A 16,359-nucleotide genomic window follows, 5' to 3' on the forward strand; every position below is an offset into this window, starting at 1 on the left:
CCCCCATCCCCCCCCCCCCCCCCCCCCCCCTGCCACAAACCCCACACACACACCCATGCCCTCCCCTGTACCCCATATACATGCATACCCATACAAACACACCCACAGCCCCCCACAAACCTATACCCACCCACTGTACCCTCCACACCACTCCACAGCCCCCAACAATATACGAAAGTAAGACTTCATTATACAATACATTATATTATACAATCACTTCTATGTACACTATGCAAACACATATAAATAAGGACAAAACCCCATTTTTTAAATCAAATTAATGTATGCTCTAGTAGACGTTTAATTTTTAGAATATAATATGTTTTTTTCCCCAGTTCCAAGATGGCAAACCCCCTTGCTGAAAGGAGTACTTCGGCTGCCACTCTTCCCCCCCCACCCCGTGCTGTTGCCTTTCCCTGGCCACTTCCCTTGCTTCCCTGCCTGCCACCACTGCTACCGCACTCGCCCACCACTCCAGCAGCACACGGTTCCATGCAGTGTGATGCCAGTGGGGCCTGGTTGGCTCCTGTTTTGCCAGCAATCCTCTTCATTCCCCCCCACTTCTTACCAAAATTTGCACTCTGATGGAAGGAAGGCAAGGGAACAGCCAGAAGCTTGGGGGGCTGGGGCCAAGTGGGCCTTGCTGCTGCTGGGTCCTGCCACCGGCTCCTCCTGAGTCCTGCTGCTGCTGGGACTGGGAAGATAATAGTTAATTTTCTAAATGTTTAGGGTCCCTGTGGGCCAGATAAAATGGCCTGGTGTGCTGGATGTGGCCTGCAGGTCACATTTTCCCATCCCTGTAGTAGACTATTGTAAGAAAAATAAAAGGTATTATGGAGCCAAGACAGTAGTGTGTAGAAAGAAACATTTAGAAAAGAGTCTCTCTAATTTGGGAGTTGCATGCATATAATATGAGCCTATCTATATAATGGCTATATCTAGAATGGCTTTACCCAGTATAGAGCATGTGCTGAAAAACTTGCATAAATTGATTGTGCTTCTCATGCTTTAATGAAGTCAATGACTGCTATAGAACTTGAAAGCTTATTGAAGTTTTAAGAAAAGGGGAAAATGGAGAACCAGTTTAAAATAGCCTTGAGGAAGCTCATAGTTAGTCATGTCAACATGTGGACTAGTTTTCTTTTATTAAAGGTTATGGCCAAGGTTTATATTTTAAAGTATATGTTCAAATATAAACCTTCAGGAAATACTTTTTCCTAACTCTAGTCAACTATTAACCTATGTTTGTAACATTAAGCCGTTGTTCACCTCAAGCACTAACTGCATCAAAAATAGCTTATGAGAGATTTCAGAGGTTGTCTGCCTCTGTGAGAACACTAAGTTTTAGTTGCTTCCTGGTTGCAGTAGCAGTTCTCATTTATGTGTTTCTAATATCTGTATTTATTATTTCATAATATTTATCACTTATACGCTGTGCCAAACACAGAGAGCAATTCTTCAAATAAGTAAATTAATATCAGTGTAATATATTCTGGAAGTCAGTCTCTATGTCTGGGCAGGATAGGGCTTTTCAGTCTTTTGTAAGTGCCTTGGGTTGAACAGGTAAGTGGTGTCTCTTAATATTCGCTCTGGACTACTTCCCAACACACTGTAGCTCCAGCCCTTGAATTACCGACTACCTTTACTACATTACTCATGTGCATCGCAACTTTATCTTCTTGCTGTTGAGTTACGAGCACATTCTTCAACAAAATTAGATGTTACTGCATGTAACTGGATAGATGTCTTGAGTAGGAGGAGGCCATCCCTCTTGAAGATCAGGTTTTCATTGTATTTAGGACATAACATGCATTTAGCAACTTTAGTTTGTTCCAAGTATTATATAATGAAATCTTTTTGTCTCACTGTTCACGTGGATCATCATCATGATGAACTCTATGGTCTTAGAGCAGGGGTGGGCAAAATGCGGGCCGGGGCCAGATGTGGCCCGCGGGGCCCCTAAAATATTTAGAAAATTAATATTTATCTGCCCTGGGCTGCCTGTCATGCGGCCCTCGATGGCTTTCCAAAACTCAGTAAGCAGCCCTCTGCCCAAAATAATTGCCTGCCCCTGTCTTAGAGCATCATGTTTGATGCAGACATCATTTTCACCAAATTTGCCATATTAGATTTTACTGTTTCCCTCTGGGGTTTTGTTGTAGTTTTGCTACATATCTATGAAATGCATACCTTATTAGCATTCTGCTATCTCTTTTAAAAGAGGAAGACTGTAGTAGGTGGCTTTCTACAAAATCACATTGTTCTTCTGGAATGACACAAGCTAATGCAGCCTAAAATGATTTTTTTTCACCACCTTAGGAATTTTTTTCTTATAGCTGGGGTAAACGTTATGGTCTTTCTACTTGCCCCAAATAATGGTAATAAAAGCCTGCTGTGGTCTCACTCTTTCTCCAATATATGTGACAGATTCTGGAAATGTGTTCAGATATAAATGACAACATATGGTTTTATCCATTTGCATCTGATTTCACCATGTCTTGGACATCTGCCAATCTTCAGGGTGTAGGCTTCAGCTACAATTTTACTCTTGCATGAGATGATACAGTTTATTATGGAAGATTAAAGTCAGTTCACTGCCTCCTGTATCACACATGTTCCCACCATTGACTCATCTGATGACAGGGTGAGGAACCACCGACAGCCACATTTTTGTTGCTGCTGCTGCTGCTGCTTTCCCCACTGAATATCCGCTACTTTACTTCAATGGGCCAGTATAATTTGTTTATTGTCTTTGCCAGTTGTCTGTTGGGGTGGTGTCATTTATGCTTCTTTCTGATTTAATCAGTAAACTATAGTTTATACTGGGTTATGTCAGCATTTTTCCATTGCCCATGTGGAATCGTTCATGTGAAGCCTCCCAAAACTCAGTTTTTAGTCCGGGTTTATCTCATCATTGAATGATCTTATGCATCAGCATTATGGTTGTTTCCCTAGTGGATGGGTTTTTTTTAAATATTTGAGTCAGTTCCAAGTTTTTTCCTGCAGTCATATTAGAAATGCACATTTGCCTGGAATCTAAAGCTTGGGTGAATTGCTTCTATTTCTGATGATGGTTGGTTGTTCCTGAGGAAGGGTATCCCCAAAGCCCAAATGGATTTGATTTTGGAGTATGGTTTTAATAGACCATCGACCACAAGAATAAAGAGACTTGGAATTTTAATAAACACCAATGCATCTGATCCAATTCCTATTCAAATCAGTGGAGAAACTCCTACAGACTTGAATGGTGAGTTGAAAAAGGCCCAGTGCAACCTTCTAAAATACAGTTAAGTTAGTTGGGGGTTACTCTGTTAGTTTTTTACTTCCACTGCTTTCTGAGCTGGTTCTTAAAGAAGACTTCTGTCAGGTTTTAGTATTCTGCTATGTGATTCTTTCTACTAGAACTAATTTCACTATTATAGTCTGTTCTTTAGAGTGAAGGACTGAAGTCCTCTTGACTTGTATGTTGTCAGTAAATGACCCATCCCACGTTCTAGGAAAGATATAGAAACACTTTTATATGTTAATTTTGGAGCTCTTCCAAACTCATTAAGAATTATTCCAAAGCCTCTCCACTATTGGAGTAATGGTAGAGGAAGGGTAAGGGTAGAGGCAAGCATGGAGTAGACCTGGCTATTGACCACACAATGGATTTTATGTACACATTATTCTTGATTATGGCAGGAGTAACCTGCAGGCAGGAAGTGGGGAGGGCTGTCAGTACCCTGGTGCTAAGCAAGATGCCAGCAAATATTGGCACTTTTGTATTCCGTTGCAGTGGTCCAGGACAGTGTGAAGCACCCAGGACACTAGTCTTATCAAAATGAACACAAGGTTTCATTTCCTGTTTGTGTTGCTGATCTTCTTCAAGTATCCTTCTGACTATTTCATATTGGAATTTGGCTGCTTGCTAATTTTGCAAAGCTTCTTTATCAGTGATACAGATAGGTAATGGGAAAAGGCCTATCACACCCATTGTAAAATGAAGCCTTCTGTGGGGAGCAGGAACTTGCACTTTCTCCCTTGATTTCAGCTGGAAACACACTGGTGCAATTTAGGTTTTAGGAGCCAACTCTGTATGTATGGTGTGCCATGAGGAATGTCTGTGCTTTGATCTCCTAGCAAGACTGTTCATTGTACTGCAGGAAGAACTTCTGATGATTGCTTTTGCAGAAATATATATGATCAGCCTCAGAAGCCAGAATGTAAATCTTGTTTGGAGAGCAGTTGTTGTGGCAGACGTGTCAGTTCTTTCTGTGTCCCGGGAGGTTTCTTCTTCACTATAAAAACTCATCTGGTACGGCCAAAGGCAAAACTCCCATTGATGTCAGGAGCCGACCACAAATATTTAATAATTTGGTGCAGTAATTGTACATAATGGTCACAGAAAATGTGCCACATATACCCTATTGTATTTTTGCTTAAGGCAGAAAAGAAGGCAAGCAATGCTAGTATGGGAGAGGAATGTAATATAAATAAAACCTAACAAAATTAAAAAAAACAACCTGAGAAGTAAAGAGCAGGACCCACCATGAAATCTGCCACTGGTTCTACTTTGTAGATGTAGTTACCTAGTCAGGATCCCCAACCCGTGGCTCAGGGTCCCATGAGACTATCCAGTGTTGCTGGTGACCACAGGAAATCGAATAATTAAAACTGAAGTTGACAGGGAGAGTCAAATATGAAGATGCCCACAGTATGTTATCTGCTCAGTCTTGTCCCATGAGCTAGTGAAGACTGGGGAACACTGGTTTATCCTCATCCAACATCCATTAACATCAATAGGATTTGGATCAATCCTTAGTGTTTATTTAGATACTGTGAGGAGAAGTGCTATTTAAAAACTAAGCTAATAGATGGTAATGTCAGTAATTGGTACTTTATTTTTATTTGGTATTTATATTTTTACATTGTTCAGAATTTCAAATGAGATGCACATTTAGGATGAAAACTGCCATTCCTTAAATATTACAGAGTAGTACTACACTACAACTTAAGCTGGAAAATTGGGGAAAACTTGTTTTTTCCAAAATTAAAGGCAGTTTATTTGGGAAGAATTTAATTACATTTAAAGTACTGGGAAACCAGTGGTAATGGTTCTCTAAAAAGTTCAAGGAGTTTTATTTTTAATGATCTGGACCTGAACTGTTAAGAACTTGGATATATACAATATATCCAAAAGGATAACCTCCAGCAACATTTTCCCCTCTGGCAGTGCAGGGATGTTAGTCTAGGATTGGTTAAGGGGGAAGTGTGCAAGCACTGCTGACTTACTAATGTGAATTGGTGGCTTGTATCTATCTCTAGGTATGACTTCACTGACAATTAAAGAGCTATACATCTTTATGGCTCTTAAATTCTCACAACACCGCTCTTGTGTAGTGAAACTGAGGCACAGCAAGGGTACCCCCACACATCAAATCAATAACAGAGACAGTTTTGGGAAGCAGCAGCAGCTTGTGCCCACTCTTCTGCTCACTTTGAGAGTCAATATTGCCCCTTTAACACTTGTAATACTTGCTTATTCCACTAGTTGACATGATGTTTTTGTTTCGGGAAAGTGTTGTGATCCCTGAAGTAAGGAAATTGTAGTGAAATAGTTTAGTCCATCACTACTAACAAGAAGACATGTAAACCTGGGAGGAAATTGTTCATTTTGTGAAGACCAGCAGCTGATCCCACATGCCATGATTGGGCATCTAACTCATGTATGAGATTTAACACCTGGATGTCAGAAGAATTTAATTTCTCCTCCATCCATTGTTGAGTTGATCAGTTCTTTTTCGTGATTGCCCACAACACAGAATCCCTGAACTAAACACACTAAACTTGAAAGGAACCGAACAGCAGCTTTGATATGGTACTCTTTCCTACCAGATTGCAGGGTGTGTATTGTGAGCTGAAGAGGTTAAGAAGTAATCTATTACTTTACCACAGTGATGATAGAACTGTCTGGTTGTCACATTAGAGGCCTTTTGGCATTTTAATTGTAAACTTCCTCCTTAGAACTTTATCAAACTTGTGATGACTTAAATATTTACATGACATTAACCCCAGTATAACCAGCCAAGATCAGAGTCCAGTTACACTAGGGACTGCACTGCTGCATCCAAGGAGTGGGCTCTGACTTAGAGAGAACACAGGCTAAAGAAAGAGTGAAAAGAAAAGAAGAAATGGTATAGGATGGGTTGAGTAGGACAGATCTCAGAATGACTGATAGCTGTTGTATGCCATCTTGGTGAGAAGTCTAGGGGATGGCAGAGAGCCAAGGAGAATGTAACCTCTCCAGTACTACCAATTGCTTAAAATATTGAGATTAAAAATACCCATATGTTCTGGGGTTGTAGTGATGATGTAGTTGTGATGTTCCAGGAAATATATTACAGCAAAGGATTTTTTGGTGATATATTTTATTGGACTAAATATATAGTTAGTCCAATAGTCGATATCACCAAAAAATCCTTGCCTCTTTCTGGGTGATTTTTCTTGGTCTTCTGGTATTTAAGGCTTAGGTTTGCATTTATGTCACTTTTCTGCACAACCAAGAGATAAGAAATTTATTTTTCTATAACGAAAGCTCAGATTTTTTTAACTCCTGGAATTGGGACTTTTAAGGAAGAACACACAGGGCTCCTCATAAAATCTTGAGTTACCTGCATTGCTGCTCATAGTCCCCTGCTGGGCCTCGCATGCAGTAAGGGAAGAGGTGTAGTATCTAGACCTCAGAGACCATGAGGTCCACAAGGAAGGAATAGGCTCTCCTGGCCTCTTCCCTAGCAGTAAAGCTTCTGCCAGTCATACTCAAATGCTAGGTACAGGCACTACACTTTTACCCAAGTAAATGTTTGGAAACTTGTCTATACTTGTGACAGAACAAAAGTTTGGCATACAAAACTGATCTATACCTATAAGAGAACACACGTTCAACACACATAAACTGATGTAAAAATGGCAGAATCTAGTCTAAGATTCCCCCCCACCCCGCACCCTCCCTCCCTGCACCACAGGGCGAATGTGTGCTCTCTTTGCTACCAATCTAAACTATGCTACTTACAGAAAACTCCATAACGTGGATGATGGATTCTGCCTTGGGCTTTTTGAATGTCTGTACCTAGCCCCAATGGCCACCTTTTTCGTATACCTGTGCATATAGGGGGGCACATGCCACCACCAGCTTCTGCAGGTGGTTGCTGCTCACCACTGCCCCCCTCACTGCCAACATGGCTAGCAGCATCTGCGGGCGGACCCTGCTCGCCACTCCCCGCCCCCCTGCTGCCAACACTGATGCTAGCAGCTGTGGGCAGTCCCTGCTTGCCACCATGGTGCCCCCAAGTCTTGGGAGGCACCAGTTGTTCATACCTGTGCAAGCAGCCTCTTTCTGAGGATTGTGCAGTCAAGAACATAATTCAACACTGCAGTACCCTAGATGTGAATATCTATCGACTTGGATATACATAGCCCTGGTAATGTTCAAGCAACCATAATGGAGTAGAAGTTTCTGTTCTCATTGAAATCGTGGGGTGAATGTGACATTGAATTCAAGGACAGTAGAAATGAGCTCAAGGTTTAATCCATCAGGAAAATGTTCTTCTTAGATTTGGGAAATACTGGGTTGACTTTGATTTCATTAGTGGGAAGCCCACACTAACATCTGACAGCAGAACTTGACCTAAGGCATTTCTCACTCTACAGTATGAGATGCTTCAAAACCATGAATGCAGTTTTGATGTACATATGTACAATAGGCCATTATTTTCAAATACAGCCTTCAAGTTTCTGTCTGCACTACTCTTTTATGTGCACATGATAGTGTGCCTATGATAAATTGTGGCATAGAATCTACATCTGTGAAGATGACGCTTTCACTGAAAATTGTTTGGTTAATAGTCATATTTGGACATAAGTTGTAATTTGGGGAAGCTAGGCAGGTGGTAATATTAGTAGCCAAGCTGAGATCCCATTTAAAAATGCAGTCCATAGGCAAAGTGAAACGTTATTAGCTTAACATCCAGTTTCCTGGAATATAATATCACATTTGAGACTTTTAAAAGCCTTGACATGCTATGTCTCTGTCTCCTTACGTAACGTGCAGAAGAACATCAGACGTGGTTATCAACTGGAAACAATTACCCTTAATAATAAATAGCTCTTCAAGTTGTGTTCCATATGCAAACAGATACAGGGGTTTCATTTTCCCCTTTCTTCTCAAATAAATGTCAATATGTTGGTAAATTATAGATTGATATTATTTAGGTATTTATTGTATAATTGTCAGAGCGTTATAATTGCCCAAATTGATAACATGGGTTTTATGCTGAGAATCTTAGATTCTTTTAAATCACTGTTACTTTATTCTGTTTTATTCATAATCTGACTCTAGGCTGTTTTACTTGGAACATATGTTACTCAGAGGTGCTTTAAGGCAGTAGCTCCTAACCTCTGTATTCATCATTCTAATGGTGCTCTGAGACCCTCCTCTGATTTTAGGCCTAATTCTGCAAAGGATTCAATATGTGCAGACCCTACTCTGACTGGCGGTCTCATTAACCTCAAAGGGACCTCAAAGGGGTGTCTGTTGGTGGCCTTGTGAGCTGCTACTGAATCTTACCTGCTATTTATTTTGGTTCAGTTCATCCCTGTGAGTGCCAGCCCAAGTTCTGCATACCACTTACACTCATCTGACCATTTTCACAAAGGTGAATTTCCATACCATCTAAGGGATGCTGACCGTGAGATGGCCTTACCAAATTCTAATCCACAATTTTCCTCCATTTCAGCAGAGGACACTAGTTCCTCCATTTCTACAGGGTAAGAGGCAAGATTTGCCCTTGAGTAAGCTCAGAGCTAATGGAGTGCAGTGAATTAATAGAATGAAGGTCTTTGCTTGATTCTATTTATCCCAGGATGCAAACTGCAGTTAAGGTCAAAGTGACCATCTGCTCACTGGAAGAGGTTCTGTGTAAAGAATTTATGAGGTTGAGGAGGGCTCCACTGTGAAACGGGAGAGGCACAAGTAAAGGAATTGCTTCCTCTGTCTACTGTATGCACATGGTCTTGCTTAGTCAGGATTCCCTTTCGGTATGTAAAGGTTCATGAGTCTCTTAGGAGAATTATTATCTTGTGTGTCCAATTTAAATTATCTTGTGTGTCTAATTATTATCTTGTGTGTCCCAGGGCAAAGAAACCTGGAAATTCATGTCTTCCTTTTGAAAGAATATAAATGGTGGCCTAAATCACACATTAGTGGGTGCATCTACATGTGCATTAATGCGCTTTTCCTAATGCGCATTAAATTTAGTACCTCCAGTGTGAGGTAATAAATAAATGTGCATTAGGTTGCCCTAATGTTCAGTACTGAAAGCGCATGTTTCTTAAGTAATGCTTAATGTACAGTAGCCTATATTACTGCACATTAGTGTAATTGCATGTTTAATGCGATGCTCTAATGTGCAGTAAAATAGGCTAATGCACATTAAAGCTCACGTGTAGATGTGCCCAGTGTTAATAGTGGTGCACTCACTGGGTGCATCTACATGAGACATCTACTGTGGAGTAGACTCATTAGCTTCATAGTAAATGTCTCAGCATCTACATAAGCAGGGCTATTAGGCTGGAGTAAACTAATAAGCTCTGCAGCAGGGTGGTACTTATATTTATAAGTACTACCCTACTGTGGAGTTCTTTACTCTGCAGCAGCTCCTGTATAGACACTGCCCTGGCTGGCTGGGCATGAGGGTGGTTCAGTGCGGGGGATGCCTGCTGCCTAGCCCTGCACTGAAGCACCCTTGTGCTTCAGCTAGCCCCTCTGCGACACCTTGAACCAGGTTGCTGGAGCCCCAAGCTGGCAGGCTGACCGCCTGAGCCCCTTGCCAGCCAGGGCTGCTCTGACCTGGCTCAACATGATGTGGTCCCAGGCACTCGTGTAAACATGGTGCCAGCTCGCAATAAGCACTGGAGTTTATTGCATCTTATTAATATGCATGTGTAGACATGCCCACTGAGTGATTGCGGGGGGTGGGGCAGCTGCTGGGAAGGAACAAGACATATTCCTCCACTCTCTACCCTCCAGCTTATTTAACGTGTTACAACTCTGGTGCAATTAAGTACAAATAACTTGGGCTCTTAAGAGGCATAAGAGTGAGATGAAAATGGAACAGCTAGTAGGAAGTGATATAAAGGAATACACATGCCTTTGAATTTAAGATGCACACATATTTTCTGACTCTAAAGGAAAATAAGCAAATAAAGACATGTTTACCAGGGTGTATGGAAGAGCTTTTAACCATTTTTGGCACACATTTAAAATGCAGGCCATTTTGAGAAGAAAATATTTTATTCAGTGTGTATTTCCAATGTAAAGAGGTATGGTAAAATAAAGTACTGGCCTCTGTTTTACCTTAGATCTTATTTCTCCATCTAGTTGTTTGCTTTTCTTGCTAAACACCACATTGGTTTGACGTTTTGCCAGGAAAATTCACACCAGTGTTTGAACTATAGACCCTCTGAATTGTACACCAGTGTTTGAACTATAGACCCTCTGAATTTGGTCCCTGCTCATTTTCACTGGTTTTTACTTCATAACATAAAGTACATATGTTACCTTGTAACGTAACCTACAGCTTCATGTTGGACTCAAATATATTGAAGATGAAATTGGCTAGAGGACTGGATCTGTGGCTGGTCCCTTTGCTTTCAGGGTGCACCATTTGAGGATGAGATTTATAGACAGATAGATATTTAAAGGACAAGGCACATTCTTTAATAACAAAACCCAACTTCTTATCTTATAGATAGGCAGCGTGAGTGATGGCCATAATTTGAGGGATCAGACATGCTTCAAGACTTGCCATGAAAAAAGTGGTCTAGAAAAGACAGTTGGTGGGTTAAAGGTTGTGAATGAACCTATAAGCTTGGTTTTCACATTTTTAGCTCTCCCTCTAGTGGGTGGTTATGTAACAGACACACCATATGCTTATTTTTATAGGTTTGTGGGGAGAAACAGCGCTTTGAGAAGCTGATGGAACATTTCCGAAATGAAGACAACAATATAGACTTCATGGTAAGACTTCATGCAACTTCGGGTAATACATTTCAATTCCCCATTGTCTTTTCTTATTTCCGTATATTAATTTGGAGCTTGTGTACCTTCAACCTTCTGTCATCTTACACTCAGTCTAAAATGATCAGACCATTATAGATTTTTATATTCATTATTTAATTTGCACATGCTTCATATTGATCTTTGAGGAAGTTATTGTTAGCTATTGTAATTACACCTGGCATAATCCATTCAGTAGAATATCAAACTGGAACCTGAAAACTAGCATTCTTACCCCAGCTAGACATGCTGCAAGACTCTCTATTCCTCTTTTCCTGTCGTTCCTTTGTCTGTCTAGCTATTTAGAGTATAAGATCTGCCTCTGAATGTGTACATGTACAGCTTTCAAACAGACTGGGACCTTGATCTCAGCTGAGGCCTTTAACTGTTACTGTAATATAAATGATAGTAAAGCTGACAGTCAATAAGAGAGGCCACCTACATATTAGAAAGGAAGTAGGCTTCGTTTAATGGCCATTTTAATTGTAAACTTTTTGCTTTCTGTACAACTGAATTTCTGTATCTGGCCACCAGATACATTGCAAATATAGCTCTTGGTTATTAACTATTTGAGCATTTCCGATCAAGTGAAAGGTTCTTGTAAGCATGGTGTAGTAATATAATTATCATGGTATTTGATCCTGGAAGGGCAGGATTGGAGAGCTTGTTTTATAGCATTGTGTACTGTCACTGGGTAGGAGGACTGATAATATCTGAAATGACAAGTTGTGTAGTGCCAAAGTCCTTAAACAACCTAGACAGGGAAGTGTGAGCTAACATCATCACAAAAGTGTCTGTCTTAATCTATAGATAAATATAACACTACTTTTTACCACAGCTGGTTCCTCAATTTGTTTGTACAATTCCACTTCCCCTGGAACAGTAGAGAAAATAGAAACATAGAGGAAGAGCGCATACATACCAAACCCCAGTTCCCATAATGGAAACTTATGAAACCAATGAATCATGATGCTAGAATGAGTGTAAATATTGAAAAAAAAGAACTAATTGTGAACTGAGCTTTAAAATGCATCTTTAAATATACTTAAGGTGAATTTTAGTTAAAGGTTCTCGCTTGAAAGTCCTAGAAACTGAAGTCCTCTCTTTCTAGGACAGATGCACCTCAGGCACTGTTACTATGTTTACACAAAAAAAGACAAGGTTTCCTCCCTCCCACCCCCAATCAGCATGGGGGGAAAAGCCCCTTGCTTTACATTTGCATACAAGGAAACTTTACTAAATACATTGCCTATATTAAGCTGCTGCCAAAAGTGGCATGTGCTCAGTAAAACCATCTATAAAATTGATTAAAGGCAGCCAACATCCGACATGACTATAAAATACATGGTCCATTTGGCAAATATACTGATTGGACCCTACAACAAGTATAGGTTACTGTAGCCCATCTGAGTAAGATAACACCCATTGCAAGCAGTCCCCCTCAACACCGACTTTTTTCAAGTCATGGTGTGCCATTACATTGAATATATTTAGGCTTCCTCTTCACTCCCACAGCTGAGTTGCACTTTTCTTTCCCATTTCCAATGATTCCTGTTTCTTCACCAGCCTCAAATGCCTAGCAAACATCATGAAACAGGGCCCCAAAAGGTTCACTCAGAATCCCTTTGTTGCCTCTTTCTCAGCCTGTCCCTTATGCTTAGGGTTGTCCTGCCCTCCAAGAGGTGGAGCTGGACCAGGTTGCCTGGTGCCTCACCTGCATACAAATTTTTGGAGGATCCCAGGACTTGTGACAAGAACACTGGATTCCAGTCGAGAAGTGGGGGGCGCTAATTACCATGTGATCCTTTGCAGGACCGGGTATCTGGACTTTGCACACCCCTAGTAAAAGGATGGTTCAGTCTCCATAACTAGTCAAGCTGTAGCTTTTTGCTGCATCTTCCAGTGGTGCCTGTGTGTATTTGCTTGTTGGGTTTTATGTTGTAGACTTTTTCCTACTAGGAATTTGGTTAAGACTTTAGATATCATAGATATCATTCCCAGAAAAATGACTTTCAGGTGCTACAGAGTTGGGTCAGACTCCCCATGATTTGGAGGTAAAACTGTAACTAATAAAATTACCATTTTGGCTTGTGCAGTAAATAAGCAATTTTTTCTTGTTTAAATAAAAGCTTACAGTTGGGTATAATATCTGTAGAAATTATAATAGGGTTAAGGAGCTGTCTGTAGTTATAATTGTTGTTCTTTACAGCTGGTTTTGAAATAGAGCCTGGAACCCAGTGTGTGATCTTTGTGCTTAAATATTCTCTAAGTTTTACATAAGAAAGGTTTGTCTAATGGACATATCAGACACAAAAGATCACGTCCTTACCCATTCTTTATCACTTACTGTCCCTTTAACCACTCCAGTAACTGCCTACATGAAGAGTTAATAGCACTTAGTGCTTTTTTATCATATTCCAGAAGCCATTTGTAAATAAGACAACAGTATGTGGTTAGCCAGCTCTCCACAGCCAGTCAGGAATTGCTCACACTTATCACAGGACTGTTCTTTATTTACATATATTAGACTGCATACTCTAAGGATAGGGAGCAGGGATAGTTCTTATCTAGTTCTCAACAAGCATGTTATTGTCTTATTCCTGCTCACTTATTGCTCCCCCATTCTGATCTGCTTGGTGAATGTTGGATCAGTTGCCTTTCTGGCAATTCTCATTTCCCTTTTCTCTGAACTCTTTTAGGGACTCTCCTAGTTCAGGGTTCTCATAGTGAGGAAGCCCAAGTAGCAAGAAGCATTGTACTGTTAAATGCTTCCTAACAGAAAAATACCACAGATTCTTCCTGCATTTATTTCCACCCTCCTTTGCAGAGTGGATTCCCTTTAGAATTAGGAGCCAGGAAGTCTTAGGGCCTTGTTGTACATTACAATTAGGATGTGTTAACTGTCTTGGACGGCCAGAGCCAACTCGAGTTGCGTTAGAAATTGGTCGTACGTTAGGGCGGGCTGGTGAATGGAGAGGCAGACAACTTACTGGTTGTAAAAAACTTTACTCACGCCGCTTGCAATCATGACGCAGGTGGTCCGGTCGTCTGAACAACCACACGAGTTGTTCCAGCTGGCGGGGCCCAAGCCAGTTAATCCGTCTGCAATTCGAAGCAGGCGGGGAAAGGAGTACGTCGGGGTTGCGCTCGGTGACGGGAAGAAAGATCGATAGGTGATCAGTCTATCGATCGGCAGCCACAAGTCAGAAAACTTCAGAAGCACTCTGCCGCGTGCTCAAAGCTCTTCGACTTGGGCGGAAGTTGCGCGGAATTTTAAACGGCCAGCGAGCCAATTACTAGCCGCCACGTGTGAATAATTTAGCACTGGCCAATAGCGGGGCACAAATTTACATTCGAATAGCGGGAACTCTTTGCACCGTGCATTTCTGTGCTGCAAAGAAGAAATGCATCCTGCATAGGAGACTGCAAATTGTCGGGAACTCTTTCCTATACGCAGGTTCTCAATTGCAGCAGAACACTCTGCCGTGCAAAGGAGCTCTCATGTGGCCAGGAAATTCCATAGTGCCAAGGCACCAAAAATCACTGGGTCGTGACATTAACTACACTTAAAACGCATGCAGGCAATAACCCACGTGGTAAGTGCCACCGTATAATAGCAAAGTTAGTATTCTTAGCAATAGGAGTACACATGGTAGTAAGTAATACATTTTCAGCTATCGTGGGACTACTCTACAGAGATAACATGATAATGACAAATGTGGCAGTCCCAGCCACAGCACAACACTGGTGTTGGTACAAAACTCTAGTGTAGTACAGGGGCTGGGACTGACAAACAGCTGTTTGTCAACCACGTAGCTGGCTCCAGCCCTGTCCAGATCATAGTAAGCCCTACTGTTCAGTCACTTGGACCTAGTTCTAGCTCGTAGTAATGCTTACTATGATCTAAATAATACACTTGTTAACTGCCTTATGCTATAAGACCCTTTGTAACATAGCTCTAAGAGATGTCCCTTTAATAGCAAGTGTGTTTGTTTTGGGCCTGGGAGCTGGTTTCAAGGTTAGACTACATGACTCTGGCTGCAGATCCCTGCTTGGAGAGCCGTATGATTCTTAGAGTCATATCTTTGATTATGTTCCTCTAGTAAATCCTTTCATCTTGTGTGTATGTGTTTGCAGGATCACAGTCTGAGAAAAGAGTATATAATTTGGCCCTGATACTGCAAGACTCATTAAATCAAAGTGAGAGAGTGGAACAGAGGTTCTTATACAATGAAAGAATTTGGCCCTGCACTGAACTGTCCTTCAGGGTCACCTGCAGTGTTTGGCAGTATAAGGCTGTGTAACCATCCAGGGTCACATAGGCTACTGTCCCCTGACAGTCAATCCTGGCTTGTTGGCCCTCCCCTTGTTCCAAAGTGCCTATCCATCTCTCACCTGCCACAACTTGATGGTACTGAAATAAGGGAATAGGCCTTCAGTCCTGTAGGACAGTGCTTCTCAAACGATCTGATGTGGTGGACCGGCAATTTTTTTCCAGTGCGCCAGGGACCGGTGCTCGGTTCAGCCAGTGGCAGCAACTGCGTGTAAGGGCGCTACACAAATGCGCAACCGACTGTTTCTTTCTCTTTCCTCACCTCCCACGACATGACGTCACCTGGAGTGTTGGAATGTACGAACTGTGGCACTATGACATATCAATGTTATGCTTCTGAAAATATATTTCTTTCTTTCCTGGCAACTCGCTGCGGACCGGTGACTGGTGGCTCACGGACCGGCACTTTGAGAAGCACTGCTGTAGGAGGTGTTAGGAGACTAGAGGCAGCTTAAGTGCCTCTGTAAATGCACAGCTCTGGGTCATTTTTGCCCAGTCCCCTATGGTCCCACAGGCTATCTGGCCCCATTCAGCAGTTCAGTGGGGTGAATTCTCCCCAGAATAACTGTCCTGGTTAGCTTGACATTGCATCTCCCTTTCGCCTTTTAGAATTCCTGCCATGTCCCACTCCTATAATCAGTCCTGGTAGGCTCCGCTGCCTGCATACAGTCCAGAAAGTGTGCTTTTTCCCTTTCTCCTCTCTGGCTTCCACCCCAAACTGCTGTCTTTCCCTCCCACAGCCTTTCTGGGCCTATTTGCAGTTTCTAGTTCCTAGTACTGCTTCTATCAGTTCCCTGCTTCTGCCTTTAACTGTGCATGGGGTCAGACTGTGACCCCCTCTGATTCTGGAGCTGGGTTTATATCCCCAAAGCCCACTTCTTCTGGCCTCATAGCAGTTCACCAAAGGCACAGTTCCCATTGCTTTACT

General features: G+C 41.7%; 1 protein-coding gene across 10 annotated transcripts in view; it reads left to right on the forward strand.

Moving 5' to 3' along the window:
• Positions 1-16,359, forward strand: part of FMNL2 (formin like 2) — a 268,459-nt gene that overhangs the window by 214,460 nt on the left and 37,640 nt on the right. For all 10 annotated transcript variants that reach the window (XR_003094270.1, XR_003094271.1, XM_025205197.1 and 7 more), the window contains one exon: positions 10,985-11,059. Coding sequence is in view for 8 of the 10 variants with exons in the window: in XM_025205197.1 (XP_025060982.1) it covers positions 10,985-11,059 (75 nt within the window). In the remaining 2 variants the exon portion in view is untranslated. The remainder of the gene's footprint in view (positions 1-10,984; positions 11,060-16,359) is intronic.

This window comes from Alligator sinensis, unplaced genomic scaffold (genome assembly GCF_000455745.1).
Source record: "Alligator sinensis unplaced genomic scaffold, ASM45574v1 scaffold61_2, whole genome shotgun sequence".
Lineage (NCBI taxonomy): Eukaryota > Metazoa > Chordata > Crocodylia > Alligatoridae > Alligator > Alligator sinensis.